Consider the following 13,990-nt stretch of genomic DNA (forward strand, 5'->3'; position numbering starts at 1 on the left):
CAATAGTGATAAGGGTTAAGTCGTGTTCCTTAAACTAGAATGCGGGTAGAACACATTAAACAAGGGTAGAAAGAAACGGTTATAAAGGTAAATTGCTGCCGAAGCCCAAGTTCTACAACATTGTCTGTGATAATGTATTTTTTCTTTTTCATGTACCTATTTCCTAATAAAATTTATATTATCTCTCACTACACCACCTGATTGAAATAATGATCTAGAATAATCTGTCTAGCCTATGATTTCTTAATACTCTCCCAAAACTTGTCTCTTTCTTCCCTGAGCTCTCTATTCCATTGCTTTACATAATCAGTCGTTAACCTCCTTTCGCTTTCAAAGAACCTTTCAAGGCTCTTTTTGCCCTTCGATTCCTTTTCATATTCGAAGGCTTGAAGCAGCATCTACCATTTAATCTTATTAGTACCTTGCATCTGACAATAAAAAGGGGCAAAGGGGGGGTCAAAAAAGAACTGTCATACATCATAAACATCAATATCCTTCACAAACACCGCCTCCTTCGTAGTCCCAGCTTCATATTCCTCAAATAGCTCTACCAACTCCTTCGCCACAACTGGGTTGATTTTCCCAAGCAGTTTTGTCGAAAAGTATTCTATCGTGGTACTTTCCCTACGGTACTTCTCCTCTTTATGTATATTTATTCATATGTCAACGGAATCCATTTTTGAGAGCCAGAGAAGACGGGATGGATAACTAAGAAATACCTTTAGAAATCGGATCCATGGGAGTAAAATCCCCCACCACGCTTTCGGCAATATCATGCACTAACGCCATTTTCATGCATTTACTCCTATCGAGTGAGGTATCAGGACAGAGCATTGCTAGGATTGACATGCGGTACATGTGGGATGCTATTGTTTCTATTTTTTTTAAAAAAAAAAAATGATTGTTAGCATTTCTTAACATTGGTTTTCTTTGTAGAGCTAAGATGAGGAAATATACCAGGTTTCTCAACACCTTCGACCACCCATCCGGTACGTGGGATGTGCTTTAGACGGTCGATGATATGAAGGAATGCTAGTGGGACAGTGGAGGTGGGGGTTGGGAGGGTTAGTGGGTGGAGGGAATCAAGCCCCGCGAGAGCGGATTCGACGGTCCATGTTTCTAAGTCCCTGGTTAGATATGATATTCCTTACGTCGGGAGGACATACGTATAAGACTTATGTACCTTCAGAAGCCATTTCGAGGTATCACAGTTTTTGATATCTGTTTGATATGAATACTCAAATTATACGGGGGTTAATGGTAACAGAATATTTCAGAATGTAGTTTGGTTTAGGTTCGATTCAAAGTTGGGTCGGATTTGAGTCCCGAGTCTTCACGCCAGGTAGGCACTCTCAGAAACTAGTATCTACCCCGCGGTTACTAGGTAGTCTCTTGAGCTGCTCTATCTACTGATCTTAAGCTTAAAACTTAATGAACCCCGATGACGATAACAATTTACAAGAAAACCGGAGATTCTCTTAAGATCTTTCGGTACGTGGCACACAGCTAACAGTTGCTATTAAAACTTGATAGACAACACACAAAAAACCACAGTCGCCAATTAATGCCGGCAACAAGGATTCTAGAATTCTAGACTTCCGCGAAATCCATGAGTTTCATGCGCATATGCACTCAATGCAATGCAATGTCGAAGGGTCCAAGATATCGATCTGGCGACACGGATTCCAATACCTGCATCCTAAATGTATAGAAAATATCCATCTCTCTATCGAATTCCAGGTTTAAATTGATTAAATTGCAGCGCACAGTTATTAAATTCACCCCTGGCTTTTTCCAATCAAGGCTCAGGGTTTTCGAATAATGGTCAAACTTTGCAGGGCGGTATCTGCCGAATTTCCTGATTTCAGTGCCTTTGAGGATGAAACTTGCATATATCTTGGATTGGTTTTTTTTTTGGGTTATCGGGCATCGGGTGTGCTGGCCATGCATATTCAAAAGCCACCTGGGCCGTGGTTGCATAACGCCATGGCCAGGCTTCAACTATTCTCAACACGACGAGGCTGACAAAATATCGATTTTATTATGATGCGCTAAATTGGCCTTGTACTCTGCCTTGATGGATTGATACATGACCTTTTGGGAGTAGTCAGTGATATGTGCATGCATATTCATGCCAGCTAGATACATATTAACAAGGATGACGATAAATGGAACGATATAGGTTTAGGTTCAAAGAATTTCTAGCACTGAATAACCCCGCCCCTCAGTGCATGTTCACGAAAGTAAGATATCATCAGAGGTAGGTTATCAAGGACATCGCGCTAACTTTACAGCTTTCAGTCCATCAGACAACGTCCGAAGATCCAAGCCGCTATGAATCCTGTACAGTATCGGGGCTCGCGGGGTCCCTCCAACGTTATGGCAGATACCAATGCCGAATATTTGAAGGTGATGCTTGCAGATTACCCTGATGCGGGAAAACTCTTCCCGTTCATCCTGGTTATGGGCGAAACCGGTGCTGGCAAAAGCACTTTCATCAAGACCCTAGCGCCCGATTCCGATGTCAAAATAGAGCGCGGCTTAGATCCAGGTACATAGTTCCCCCCTCCTTAGCTTTCGCCGATGGCAATCCTCAAGCTCGTACCTTGCCACATAGCTGACATTTAACCAAAATTCATCAGGTACATCAACATCAACAGTCGTCCCAGTCAAAGTCGGATTCCTGTCAGTCAATCTCGTGGATACGCCCGGATTCAACGACATAGAAAGATCAGACGCCGATATCCTTTTAGATATCTCAAAATGCCTTGTCGCACTCTCCCGAGCCGGTGGTGAGCTAAGAGGGATCATTTATCTCCACAACCTAGCACTCCCACGATTTTCTGGAACCTGCAAAGCGCATATGGAAATGTTACAAAAGATATGTGGCGACAAAGGTATCGGAAACGTGTTCCTTGTAGCATCTAACTGGGACTCTGGAGATGAAGATACCTGCATTCTAAGAGAGCAAAGTCTTCATTCTAAGTACTGGCGCAGTTTCATCAACGAGGGTGCAACTTTTACACGTTTCAGGAATAGCTATGAATCCGCGGCGGTCATAGTCGCCCAATGCGCATGGAAGGAGCCAGTTGTTTTCGATCTCCAAAAAGAAATCCTGGAGGACGGATTGTTGCTTGAGAGCACGAGAGCCGGCTTATTTGCTCTACACAGACGCTCTTTGAGACCAGAAACGCTGAGAAAAGTTCTGAGAGGGGAAGCACCAGGTGCACCCGAAGTTATCGAAAAGGCGATTAAAACAGGTGAAGACGATGAGGAAAAGCTAAAAGTAGATGTTGTGAAGGAAACAGACAATCGATTCATGGCGATGATACGGTCCAAGGGGGCTAAAAGGGCAGCGACTGTACTACAAGTAATTGTAGTGATCGCTGGAATAGGGCTGAACATCGCTGGTGCTATGACAGGTTAATTGGCTGTATTTGGATATATACATAATGTAGCAGTAGATACATAAGGAAATTTCTAACGCACTTTCACGGTGCTCTCGATATCGCAATACTTAAAACGAATGCAATAAAAGAACATAGCCGGTATTTTGTTATTCATAATAAGACACAGTTGAAGGTCGAGCGACGACGACTTTGCCATCTATTTTGCAAGAAAACTCGAGATTTGCAACCCCCCACGTGATAACTAGGAAATAGTCGAATCGATGGTAAGTCTTTGTACTATTTTTCTTTGTTAATTTCCTTCGCGATGGACTGCGGAGAATATGTTCTTTGTCGACATCGAATTCTACTGTGACAAACTGTCTCACAGCTATCCCATATCACAAATCTTAGCGGGTGGCCCTATCTTGGGATCAATTCCATTTGGATAACTATTACCTGAATCAGGGTATCTCGGCCTGCCTTCGTCACTAAGAACCAACCGAGGAGTGACGGGTATTCGTGTAGCCTCAGAGTTTAGAACAGAGTCTCTCACCCAGAAAATAAACGCTATCTCTTTTGTTATGCTATTGCGAATTGGAGATCCCTAATCCGAAGGTAACACCAGGTCTGTGAGTTTAAGTACTCTTAAAAACGAAGGGCTTGAGGACAAATACCATTTCCACAAACCATACAACCGTATTAACTGAGTCTTCTCCTGTGATGCCATGCACGAACCGATACCTTGTACTATGAATCCTAGGATCGTAGGTCCGACATGCTTCCACACCAATATTATGCCTCGCAACAAACACGTTGAAGATTCGGGTGATCCCTATTGCTTCTGCGAGTACCGCTCCCTTTGCTACCGATGCAATACTTGAAATTTGTTATAAATCATAATATGGAGTTGGTTGGAGCAAATGCAAGTACGTACCCCTCCCCATTGGCTAGCATTTTGAGCTGCACAGAGCTGCCCCTTCTTGCTAACTGCTCCTTCAGGAACTGCCGAAGGTACTGGCTATTGCCAAAGCCCCCTACAAGGACAACTACCTACAATCGGGGTTAGTTTAGTGGATAACTCTCCTACAAAGGCTTAAGTAGGACATAGATACCTTTAGTTTGTGCAGAAGATTCAATTCTTCCAGCTTTTCAATCTGACTGTTTATTAAAAACCAAATTTTATGGCAGATCGGTTCAAAGATTGCTCGAAGCGTCTCACTAATTCCAATCACAAGAGTCTTAGTTAAATTTAAGAGAATCTCTCATCCCTCGCGGGGAACTTGGACAAGCAAAACAATGAGAAAAAAGAAATAGTGGGGAGACTCACAAGCTAAACCTGAGTTCTGAAATTTCAGTCTCTGGGTTTTGAGGGTCTTTAATTGCAGGGTAAAACGACGTTGTGAATACTCTTGACTTCGAATGTTCCCCCCCAAATTGGGTTTTGACTTCGCGATTAAACTGATTTGTGACTACATCGCGAGCGTTCTCGAGGTTGTCAACTAACTTGTTGCCATTCCTAGGCTTCCTCTGGCCTATCATAGACGATAGTACGGGTTCGAACGCTTTGTCCAGATAAATAGACCCGCATAGCCCCCCTGTAATTATCGTAAATATCGATTAGCTCAAATTCTGAACGCGTATTTGCATGCCGCCTTTACATCGATACCCCCTAAGTAATGAAGTAGCTGGAGGAAAACGGGGGTAAATACCCTTAGGGGCCACTTTTTCTTCAAGAACCAAGTGAGGACTTATATTCGCTACTTGAAAAGTCACCACATCCTAGTCATATATCTTAGCCTTCTCCGTTTTTTGTATACTAAAACGACCATCTATTTCAAATTGTAGCGTAGGCCTACCACTGTACCACCACCTGCATCGCATACAATGACACAGTCCTCTTCCTAGAATATTGTGATATAAAACTTCTTAGCTTCGCCTCAACCAAATTGCTACTTCAGTGTTACTGTATTAATAAAGCATACCTTAACAAAATCAGGATTATCCTTTTTCTCCTGAGTAAGAACATGAATAGCCGCCGCCGCAGGCTCATTGATAAGCTTTAGATTCTTTTTATAGTCTATCCCCTGGCCTCTGAAAGCCGCAGCCGCAGCAGCATAAGTGTTCTGAGTCGCCTTCTCGCTCCAACCCGCAGGAACTGATAATACTACAGTCTTCTCGATCCCAGCTGTCTCAAAGATTTGAGGCTCATAGGCATCGATCTCCACTTTAGCCGCATTCCATATCAATCTGAGGTATTTGGATACTAGTTCCACTGCGGTAAGGCCATGTTTATCGAGGAAATTCTTAGTCGTCTGGACATGAGATGAGTCTTGGTAACCAGATATATCAAATGGTTCCAAGAGTATCTTCATCCATTGGAATACATCGCAGCCGCTAGGGATCTTTTGGAAACCCCAGTATACGTTGCTTGTGTCGTTGGTCTTTTCCATGCCTATTATTGAGGGTATTTTCCCACCGAGATTGGGAGTAGCGTCACCGATCATGGAGAGCCAGTTAACTTGCTTGACTTTAACATTTTCGGGATTGTTTCCGGGATATATGAGTGCATAAGAGACACCGGAATGTCTTTCAAAGAAAAGAAAGTCGCGGTGTAAGTGTAATGGCCATAATCCCATTTCATAGATTTAAGTATGAGTGGTTCAAAACTTACGTAGTACCAAAATCAATGCCAACAACTAAACGACGAGGGCCAAGTCTAGAACTACTTCTCCTATGGCCTATGGATATCGCTTTTATCACAAGTGGTGTTAGCTTATGCATTAGTTATCAATCCAGGATTCTCTCTCAAAAGATTGTAAAAAAAATTCTAGAGAGAGCCTGGGAGCGAATGCTTCGGATGTGAACATATAACCAACCAGATGGTATTGGTATATTCTCAGAAATAGGTCTGCCAGCACTTGTAGAGCCGCTATTACTATCGTTTGCGTTAAGGTTCGCTGCCGCTATAACTAAACGATGATGGCCAAATCTAGAGCTACTTCTCCTATGGCCTATGGGTATCGCTTTTATCACAAGTGGTGTTAGCTTATGCATTATTTATCAGTCCAGGATTCTCTCTCAAAAAATTGCAAAAAAGATTCTAGAGCGAGCCTGGGAGCGAATGTTTTGGATGGGAATATATAACTAACCAGATGGTATTGCTTCCGGGTCTGGGTACGAAATAAATGGTATTGGTATATTCTCAGAGATAGATCCGCCAGCACTTGTAGAGTCGCTATCACTATCATTTGCGTTAAGGTTCGCTGTCGCTATAGATAAACCAGTTTTAGTATAGTGTCGCGATAGGTACTAATACCTACTTAGTTAGATACTAAGTATATAACAGGGATATATCCAGGAAGTTTATATTGAAAGCGCAACGTGGTACAACACAAAAAGGCACGATAAAACTTCATCCGAATCTTATGGGGGCGCAGCTGCAGGTACCTTTAACGTTCGAATTCTTTAGCTTCTTAAAGAAGGGGATTTTCATTTTTACAAGCAGGCTTGTAAATCAAATCTTAAATTTAAAAAAAATCCACGATGCTAGCGGTCGAAAAATTGGCCGGGGTGTGTGATCAATCAGCGATGCAGAAATCGTATAAGTATACGGAGAGACAACTTTAACAGAATTGTCGTTCGAGATCGTATATATGAAACAGCCCGTCAATGATAAATTCGAATTTAAAATTTATTAAGCAGCCAGGATTGTACAATTGTGCTAGCTAGATTCAACCAAAGTATGGTCAAAGGGAGGGCTGTCAAATTTATACTAACTACATCTAACCCAGTCGGCAGCCTTGTCTTATCGCCAGACGTACTCGAGCTTCATAGGCTCAAGCTGTAACCACATCTAGTGCGGCATGCATGTTGGCTGTATACCTGGAGACCATTATCAGTACCTACGAGCTCGGTAAAAGAATCCCTAATCATATAAAGGGCTAGATCCCGGATTTCTTGATTGGAGCCATGGCGTCAAATGCAAGCTCATTGCCACCAGTCTTGGCGGCATGCAGGTGTGTTCACGATTGAGGCTGATACCTTTTGTGATCCTGCGTCTGCACACCCACAGAACATGAAGAAACCGGATCACGTAAATTCAGCCTCACAGTTGAGGACAATTAGCCAATAGTCTGGGTACATACGCACTAGATATGCAGTTATTTTCTGGGCGGCTGGATCGAAAAGGCTGTTAAAATCGGCCTGGGAAAGTACGATTATGTAGCTCTTATATATTATTAGTATCTCCGCACCTCTGCAGGTATACTAGCTTTCCGATCTCTGGTCCCAGTCCCTAACCGGTGTTCCTCGCTCTTTCTAATTCTTCTTTCCCAATATATTAATTATCAGGCCTAGGTGGTTTAGATCTTGCTATACGTGCAGTGATACGATATCTTTAAATATCCTACCAACCCCTCTTCCCCTCCTTCCGTTGAATTTCCTCGGGTCCCCTATGCAAAGGCTTAATTATGGCTAGCCAAAAAAATATATCAGCACCAGCACATGCACATACAACCAAATCTGGATATATGAGAAATGTTCCATCAACGGCACTTTGGCCGCTGGCAGCCGCTGTAAGGGTGAAACAATTGATTGAGGGTGTTTACTCGGATATAAATGCCCTCGGCTATCGGAGCCGCAGTAGCCGTAGTCGAAAAAAAAACCATAAACACAAGTCCCCTCAGTCTTCAAGTGCATCTGCTCACCCGGTCGGAACTCCTTTTCCCCAAGAAGATGCACATGGTGCCAACAAATCGAGGGGCCGAAGGTCACGCTCGAATACAGAAACGCCTTCGGACAACGGGGGAAGTGAACAGCAGAGGGTTCGAAATAATATTAGAAGCCAAATGCACAACGGCGTGGGCAGTATTAGCGTCCCAAATACGACCCAAAACCCTTCAAGTATACAGAGAGTCACATCTCCGAGCTATGATACTGGTAATTCCCCCTACGTCCTATCTCATTTTTCATCGTTTCATGCTTGGTTGTAGTGTCTTCTGTGGCAAATTAATTCAATATCACAAGGTCTTATATAAAAAATGCTTCAATTCTAATTAATATTACAGAACGGCAGATTAGAACAATGCATAGTATACTCCAAGGAGAAGTGGGGTATCAGAATCTAAATTCTAGAAATTTCTCAGGAAATAGCGAAATCTCGGTTCTTTCACGGGTCGAAGATATGAACCTCCCTCAAGTCTTCCAAGATTTTAAAGATATATTCTCTAGAGCACACGACTGGTGCAGGGAACATTCCCTACACTCCCCGCCCTCGCTAGAATGGTGGAACAATAATACCACAGACGGTGTCTCAGAGTTACCAGGTGTTCTTGTTTCAAACTCGAAAACCCCGTTGGAGTTCAATCAGCTCAAGATCTACACCATTGGCGAACTGGGCAGAGCATACCTCTGTAGCAAAATCGTGGAAGGCATCTTTCCAGACCCAGAATCAGATCCGTCCCTCCCGTTAAGTAACGATCCAAATTTCGAACCAAAGGACCTCTGGGCGGAAGAGCATATTGCAAGATACTTGGCCGGCCTAGAAGCGGAGATTCATACAGTGAATGCTGGTAAGTCAATTCTAATTAAACTCACTGTAAAAATACTGCCAACAGGTTATGTAACATTTTGATCAATTGAAACTAATCGCAAGTTTCACAGGACGCCCACATACCCTTGCAAAAATCGAACTCTGGAGATCCCACACAGTATCCCTCTTAAACCCCATACTGGAGGATAACGGAGCCGCCCTCGACCCACAATCGCGCGGAGGAATCTTCGCCGAGAGGCTATTCGGGCGGTATGCCCAAGTAATTGGTATCCGAGATACCACCGACCATATAGCCGCCAAAGCAGAATTCGACCAGATGATATCAAAGGCTATCAGGGTATCACGACAACTAAGACAGCATCACCTCAAATTCATTGTCAAATACCCACCAGGTTCCGCCCCTGGTCATAGATCTTCATCACTCAATTGCAAAGCCCCGAACAAGGCCAGAGCCGTTCATGACGATGGGACACTCGAAGCCCTGGAGGAGCAGGTTGAATCCCCAGCTGGACCAATAAAGCGTAATCCCAATGAAATCTCTATAGTCTATCGTCCCATACTACACATTCTCGGGTCGAATGGTAGGGTGCAAGCTACACCTGTCAAAGTTGGCTGTCTACGCTAGCTTGATTTAACAGTCCCAGTACTTTATCTACTGTAGTAGTTTTGATTATAACGCCTGCACTCTCTCTGCAAGACGGGTTGGTTTTTTTGTTTTGCTCCTAAGGCTCCCATTGATCTTAGCCATGTATTGTATGATAAGCTATAAGATAATGAGCATTATATAAGCAGCATCCCCGCCTATGCTCCGGAAAAGTGCTAGCGCAAGCCCGGAAGTATTAGCCAGATCAAAGCGCTGACAGTAGCTACTTACTTAGCAGGTACGGCAGTTACACAACCACGATATTCGCTCTTACTAGACCAAGATAATTGTAATATGACGGGCATAATTAAACCCTTCATTCAATCAATTCCAAGAAAAGATTAAGTTATCTACCCCCTAAAGGATGAAATATACAAAAAAAAGAGAAGCCAAACGAAGAAAAATAATCTGGCCTCCTTTCCTCCGAAGCTTTGATCTGAATCTTTCTATTTCCAAAAAAAAAAAAAGAAGAAGAATCCCCATCATAAACCCCGGATTTCTGATCTACTTTGCCTTCCCAAAGCAAACTTGAGGTTCGGTATTTAAGCAAAACCGGCCTTCAATCCTTCAACGTAGGCAATATATTCAGCTTCAGCATCGGCCTGCGATTTTCCTTCTTCGCTCTTCCATGCGTCCCACTTGTATTTTCCCTTGAAGTCCATCATTCCCGGGCGATCGGTGTTGACATCGCCGACGGTGGCTTGCTTGAAGAGGCCGTAGAGCTAGAAACAGAACAAAAAAGCGGGAGTTAGCTATTTATATCCCATATACTCTTCTTCGACTCTTGTTTATCTTTTCGTCGATAGTCCTGGGGAAAAGAGGGTTAGAATCCATACCTTCAACAGCTCATCATCACTTGGCTTCTTAGTAAACGCGTTGGCAGCGGCAGCAGCGGCGTCGAATTCGGGGGATGGCATTTTGTAATTTTTTTTAGAAATTACTTCGTAACCGTATTAAAGACTACCGATATTATTTTAGGAATCCTTCGGTGATTATTCGAAAGATAGAAAGTTGGATTATTTTTGTTGAGAGGATGAGGGGCGGTTTGTAGACCGGAAGTTGGAGATGAGATGGGGGGTAGCTTACCCTTATGTAGTAGCTTCCTTTGGTGGGGTAAATTCTGGCGCAACAGCTGGGCGCACGCTTGCCTTTTTTGGTTGGGGTCAGGGAAGCCGAGGCATGTGCTTCAGCAGCTAAGCTTAGCTAACGGTCAGGGCAGATGAGCTCTATCATGCATCCAGACCTTTGACATCGTATGATACATCATCACCCCGGTATATTAAAAACAATTCTCAATAATAGAATACTGAAGTAGATATAATGTGTGTAAAATACACGAATCGATTCGTTTGAAATTCTCTAAGCTACTAGTTAAATCCCCCCCTTTCCATTTTTTAAAGTTATTAGTAAAAATGCAGCTGGTTGTATGGTTCCGTCTTACCCATCCTATCCCGCACCAAGTTATACACAAAATTTAAAACCGTACATCCTCGTACAAATAACGCCCTCCCGTTCACCTCCCGTTCCCAGTCCCAGTTAAATCCAGACCTCATCCTTTACTATCTTTCAAATTTTTTTTTTTTTTTTTTTTTTTTTTTTTTCCAGTAGTAAAGTATGTCCATATAAAGTTATTCCCCCTTCCCGAACTTGCGCCTCTCATAAAATTCAGAAAATATCACCTGTGTGGAATCCCCCCCCCAACAAAAAATATATGCAGTACAAGGAAAGAGAGATCATGGTGGCTAGCACTAGAAAAAAGCACATGCCAAAAAAGCCAAATAAGATATGAAGGGTTCCAAAGCGTGATACACAAGAAGGGAACTGCCCTCTGACGAAAGAAAGAGAAGTAGGTCACCTTGCAAGCATCCTCGCGAGAAGGGATAAAGAAACACATCGCGAAGATATTCTATAACTATGTGAAAGGAAGATATGAGGATGGTATACAAAGAAGCAGAATGCCATGCATGACTGGAACATGTTGGAGTCAAAGGGATAAGAAAAATAAGGAGAAGGTTATAGTAAACGAAGAAGGATAGAGACGCAATCGTAATAATAAACAAAATAAAATAAAAATAATATAGGTAGATAATAGGAAATCCTCCAAACATAATCCGTGGAAAAGCCAGTCAAGGAAATTAATATGCCATAGTATGCAAATAAAGCGAGCAAAAAATATCAATAGTAAGCAAAAACGCATAGAAATATCAAGGGAATAAATATGACAGCGGAAACACGATGGAACCTCACAATAGACCTGCTAGATTGATATCATCGTTAGAAGAAGTAGAAAAGGATCGGAGAGACTCCGTCAATATGCATCACATCATCATCATCATCATCATAGTCGTTCCTGTTAAATTTAGTAACGTTGTCGACCCTTCAAGAATACATCATTGAGAGGGCTTAATATCCTCTGCGTCTATACTACCCGCGTAAGGAAAAGACACGGAAACCCCGTCATCAACACCTCCCCTAAAAATATGAGGAGGCATCAGGTTCGGCGTCTCCGGAACCGTCGTTCCTGGGTGAGAGTAGGAAGCTTCATGATCTTGACTACTAAGAAAGCTTGCAATATCATCGGAACGGCTGTCGCCACCATGTAAACCACCATTTTGTGCTTGGCTTGGAGGAAGGTAGTGGCCATTCCCAGAGGCAGAGGCCCTAGCAGGGCTGCTGGGAAAGCTAAAGGCCTGGAGGTTCGGTTGAAGCTGAGCTGGCATGAAGTCGGTAATTCTCTGGGAGGCAGAATTGGCGCCTGATGGATTCCTTGAGTGACTTTGTCTATAGCTCTGGCTACTTCGGACACTAGGGTTGCGAGAGACACGGCGAGGGTGGGCAGAAGTATCAGTTGGCATACCCTCGCTCATAGCTCCACGTTGGGAGTGAGAATCGAAGGAGCCTGTTTGGAATACATCCGAATGCTCGGTAGACTCGGATTCGTACGCCAAGTGATGTTGAGAATCTCGACAGGACTCTACCTTTTGGATCAAGAGGCTGAGGAATTGTGGGTCGTCGTCACATCTCTTTAGCGCATTGAGGATGCGAGAGTTGAAGTCTTGGGGGCCTTGGTTAGATTTTCCCGCATGAAGCAATACGTGAACTGTGGGCCTCCAGTTGGGCTCTGCAATACAAATCGTTAGCAAGGCAGGTACAAAAAAATAAAAGATGATTGGAAATCCAACTCACTTGAGGATGGAAGAGGGTTGTTGGGGAACTTTTTGTTAAACCTGTCGTTCCAATTCCGGCGCCCCTTTGGAATCGAAGGCTTTTCCGTTTTTTGACGCTTCTCCTTTGGCTTCGGAGAATCTTTATAGTCCTCATCATTGGAATTTGAAGCATCGCCTACGGCGTCGATCTTTTTTCTCTTGGAATCGGGTTCGGTGGTGCCGTCGTCTGGGACTTCGATACCTAGTTGCTTGTAATACGCCATCTCTTTTTCTCTATAGGAACAAATATGTTAACTAATGTCCAACAAGAAACACAAAGAAAAATACAGCGTATGACATACCTTATCTTGGTAGGAACCTTTTCTGCAACATCTCGCAGAATCCAGTACTCAATAGGATCACTTTGGAATAAGTAGGAAGCAAAGGAGCCGTTCAACTCGAGGTCCGAATGGTGGTCTAATGACCTTGTTCCCATAGCGGTTCCTTTAACAGATGTAGGTGGTCTGTACTCTGGGTAATTGAAGAGAGTGTAGTACTCATGATCAGGGTGAATATCCCTCAAAGCGATTGATGGGGCTCTAGATCGTTTCCTCCTAGAGTCGTCGTTGTTTGTGACCAGCCTTGGGATGACTACCGTATTTGGTGCATTTACCATGTCAGGCTGGGCCTGGCCCCCCGTGGGCGCGGGTGAGAATTCACTCATCGACCACGTCGAAAAAGGCTGCGAGGGTTGGTTTGATGAATAGGTACCGGTATTTTGCACAGGTGATACTGCTGTGATATCAAAGGGAAGTCCGATATTAGGATCGTAGTTGCTATGCGTATCGGATAGCTGAGTGGGATCTGTTTGCGAGGGCCCTCGTTGGGCATACCCTATCAGCTGCGCATTGGCCGGCTCTACTGAAGGGTCCTGATGTTCCCAGCGTTGCAAAGCAGGACCTCGAGCTACTAAAGAAACCGCAGGTTGACGGATACTCGATTGGTACAATCTATTAACTGCTACTGGGCCACGATTTTGGGCATACGCATATGGAACGTTCTGATGTGGTTGCGGAATATTTGGTCTTGGTGGTGGTGGTCGACCACGATTTGGACCTGTCCCCGGATTCCTATAGAGTTTGGATTAGCAAGATTCACAGAATCCAGCCGTGGTTTTGACCGGAGCCGCAATGAACATCAATTTGGACAACTTACCCCCAGTTGTTAGAATGCATTCCGACAATATAGTATAGTTCGAACT

General features: G+C 43.6%; 7 protein-coding genes across 7 annotated transcripts; 2 read left to right on the forward strand and 5 right to left on the reverse strand.

The window, feature by feature from the left end:
- Nucleotides 1–233: 233 nt before the first annotated feature.
- On the reverse strand, nucleotides 234–1,196 carry AOL_s00007g262 (uncharacterized protein; the record flags this gene model as incomplete). Its single annotated transcript, XM_011120163.1, has 5 exons — nucleotides 234–398; nucleotides 477–640; nucleotides 720–875; nucleotides 958–1,119; nucleotides 1,184–1,196. 5 exons carry the CDS (start codon nucleotides 1,194–1,196, stop codon nucleotides 234–236), a joined length of 660 nt encoding a protein of 219 aa, XP_011118465.1.
- A 972-nt stretch (nucleotides 1,197–2,168) lies between these two features.
- Nucleotides 2,169–3,427, forward strand: AOL_s00007g263 (uncharacterized protein; the record flags this gene model as incomplete). Its single annotated transcript, XM_011120164.1, has 3 exons — nucleotides 2,169–2,243; nucleotides 2,302–2,551; nucleotides 2,643–3,427. 3 exons carry the CDS (start codon nucleotides 2,169–2,171, stop codon nucleotides 3,425–3,427), a joined length of 1,110 nt encoding a protein of 369 aa, XP_011118466.1.
- Nucleotides 3,428–4,024: 597 nt separating this feature from the next.
- On the reverse strand, nucleotides 4,025–6,025 carry AOL_s00007g264 (uncharacterized protein; the record flags this gene model as incomplete). The annotated part of the gene is made up of 7 exons (XM_011120165.1): nucleotides 4,025–4,265; nucleotides 4,324–4,439; nucleotides 4,502–4,607; nucleotides 4,717–4,984; nucleotides 5,099–5,168; nucleotides 5,246–5,290; nucleotides 5,372–6,025. The coding sequence occupies 7 exons, from the start codon at nucleotides 6,023–6,025 to the stop codon at nucleotides 4,025–4,027; spliced, it is 1,500 nt and encodes a 499-aa protein (XP_011118467.1).
- A 508-nt stretch (nucleotides 6,026–6,533) lies between these two features.
- Nucleotides 6,534–6,882, reverse strand: AOL_s00007g265 (uncharacterized protein; the record flags this gene model as incomplete). Its single annotated transcript, XM_011120166.1, has 2 exons — nucleotides 6,534–6,658; nucleotides 6,837–6,882. The coding sequence occupies 2 exons, from the start codon at nucleotides 6,880–6,882 to the stop codon at nucleotides 6,534–6,536; spliced, it is 171 nt and encodes a 56-aa protein (XP_011118468.1).
- A 976-nt stretch (nucleotides 6,883–7,858) lies between these two features.
- On the forward strand, nucleotides 7,859–9,565 carry AOL_s00007g266 (uncharacterized protein; the record flags this gene model as incomplete). Its single annotated transcript, XM_011120167.1, has 3 exons — nucleotides 7,859–8,327; nucleotides 8,456–8,959; nucleotides 9,051–9,565. The coding sequence occupies 3 exons, from the start codon at nucleotides 7,859–7,861 to the stop codon at nucleotides 9,563–9,565; spliced, it is 1,488 nt and encodes a 495-aa protein (XP_011118469.1).
- Nucleotides 9,566–10,125: 560 nt separating this feature from the next.
- On the reverse strand, nucleotides 10,126–10,500 carry AOL_s00007g267 (uncharacterized protein; the record flags this gene model as incomplete). Its single annotated transcript, XM_011120168.1, has 2 exons — nucleotides 10,126–10,305; nucleotides 10,420–10,500. The coding sequence occupies 2 exons, from the start codon at nucleotides 10,498–10,500 to the stop codon at nucleotides 10,126–10,128; spliced, it is 261 nt and encodes an 86-aa protein (XP_011118470.1).
- Nucleotides 10,501–11,973: 1,473 nt separating this feature from the next.
- AOL_s00007g268 (uncharacterized protein) lies at nucleotides 11,974–13,964 on the reverse strand (the record flags this gene model as incomplete). The annotated part of the gene is made up of 4 exons (XM_011120169.1): nucleotides 11,974–12,704; nucleotides 12,770–13,023; nucleotides 13,092–13,859; nucleotides 13,945–13,964. 4 exons carry the CDS (start codon nucleotides 13,962–13,964, stop codon nucleotides 11,974–11,976), a joined length of 1,773 nt encoding a protein of 590 aa, XP_011118471.1.
- Between the last annotated feature and the right edge of the window lie 26 nt (nucleotides 13,965–13,990).

This window comes from Orbilia oligospora (genome assembly GCF_000225545.1).
Source record: "Orbilia oligospora ATCC 24927 unplaced genomic scaffold scaffold00007, whole genome shotgun sequence".
In the NCBI taxonomy this organism is placed as follows: Eukaryota; Fungi; Ascomycota; class Orbiliomycetes; order Orbiliales; family Orbiliaceae; genus Orbilia; species Orbilia oligospora.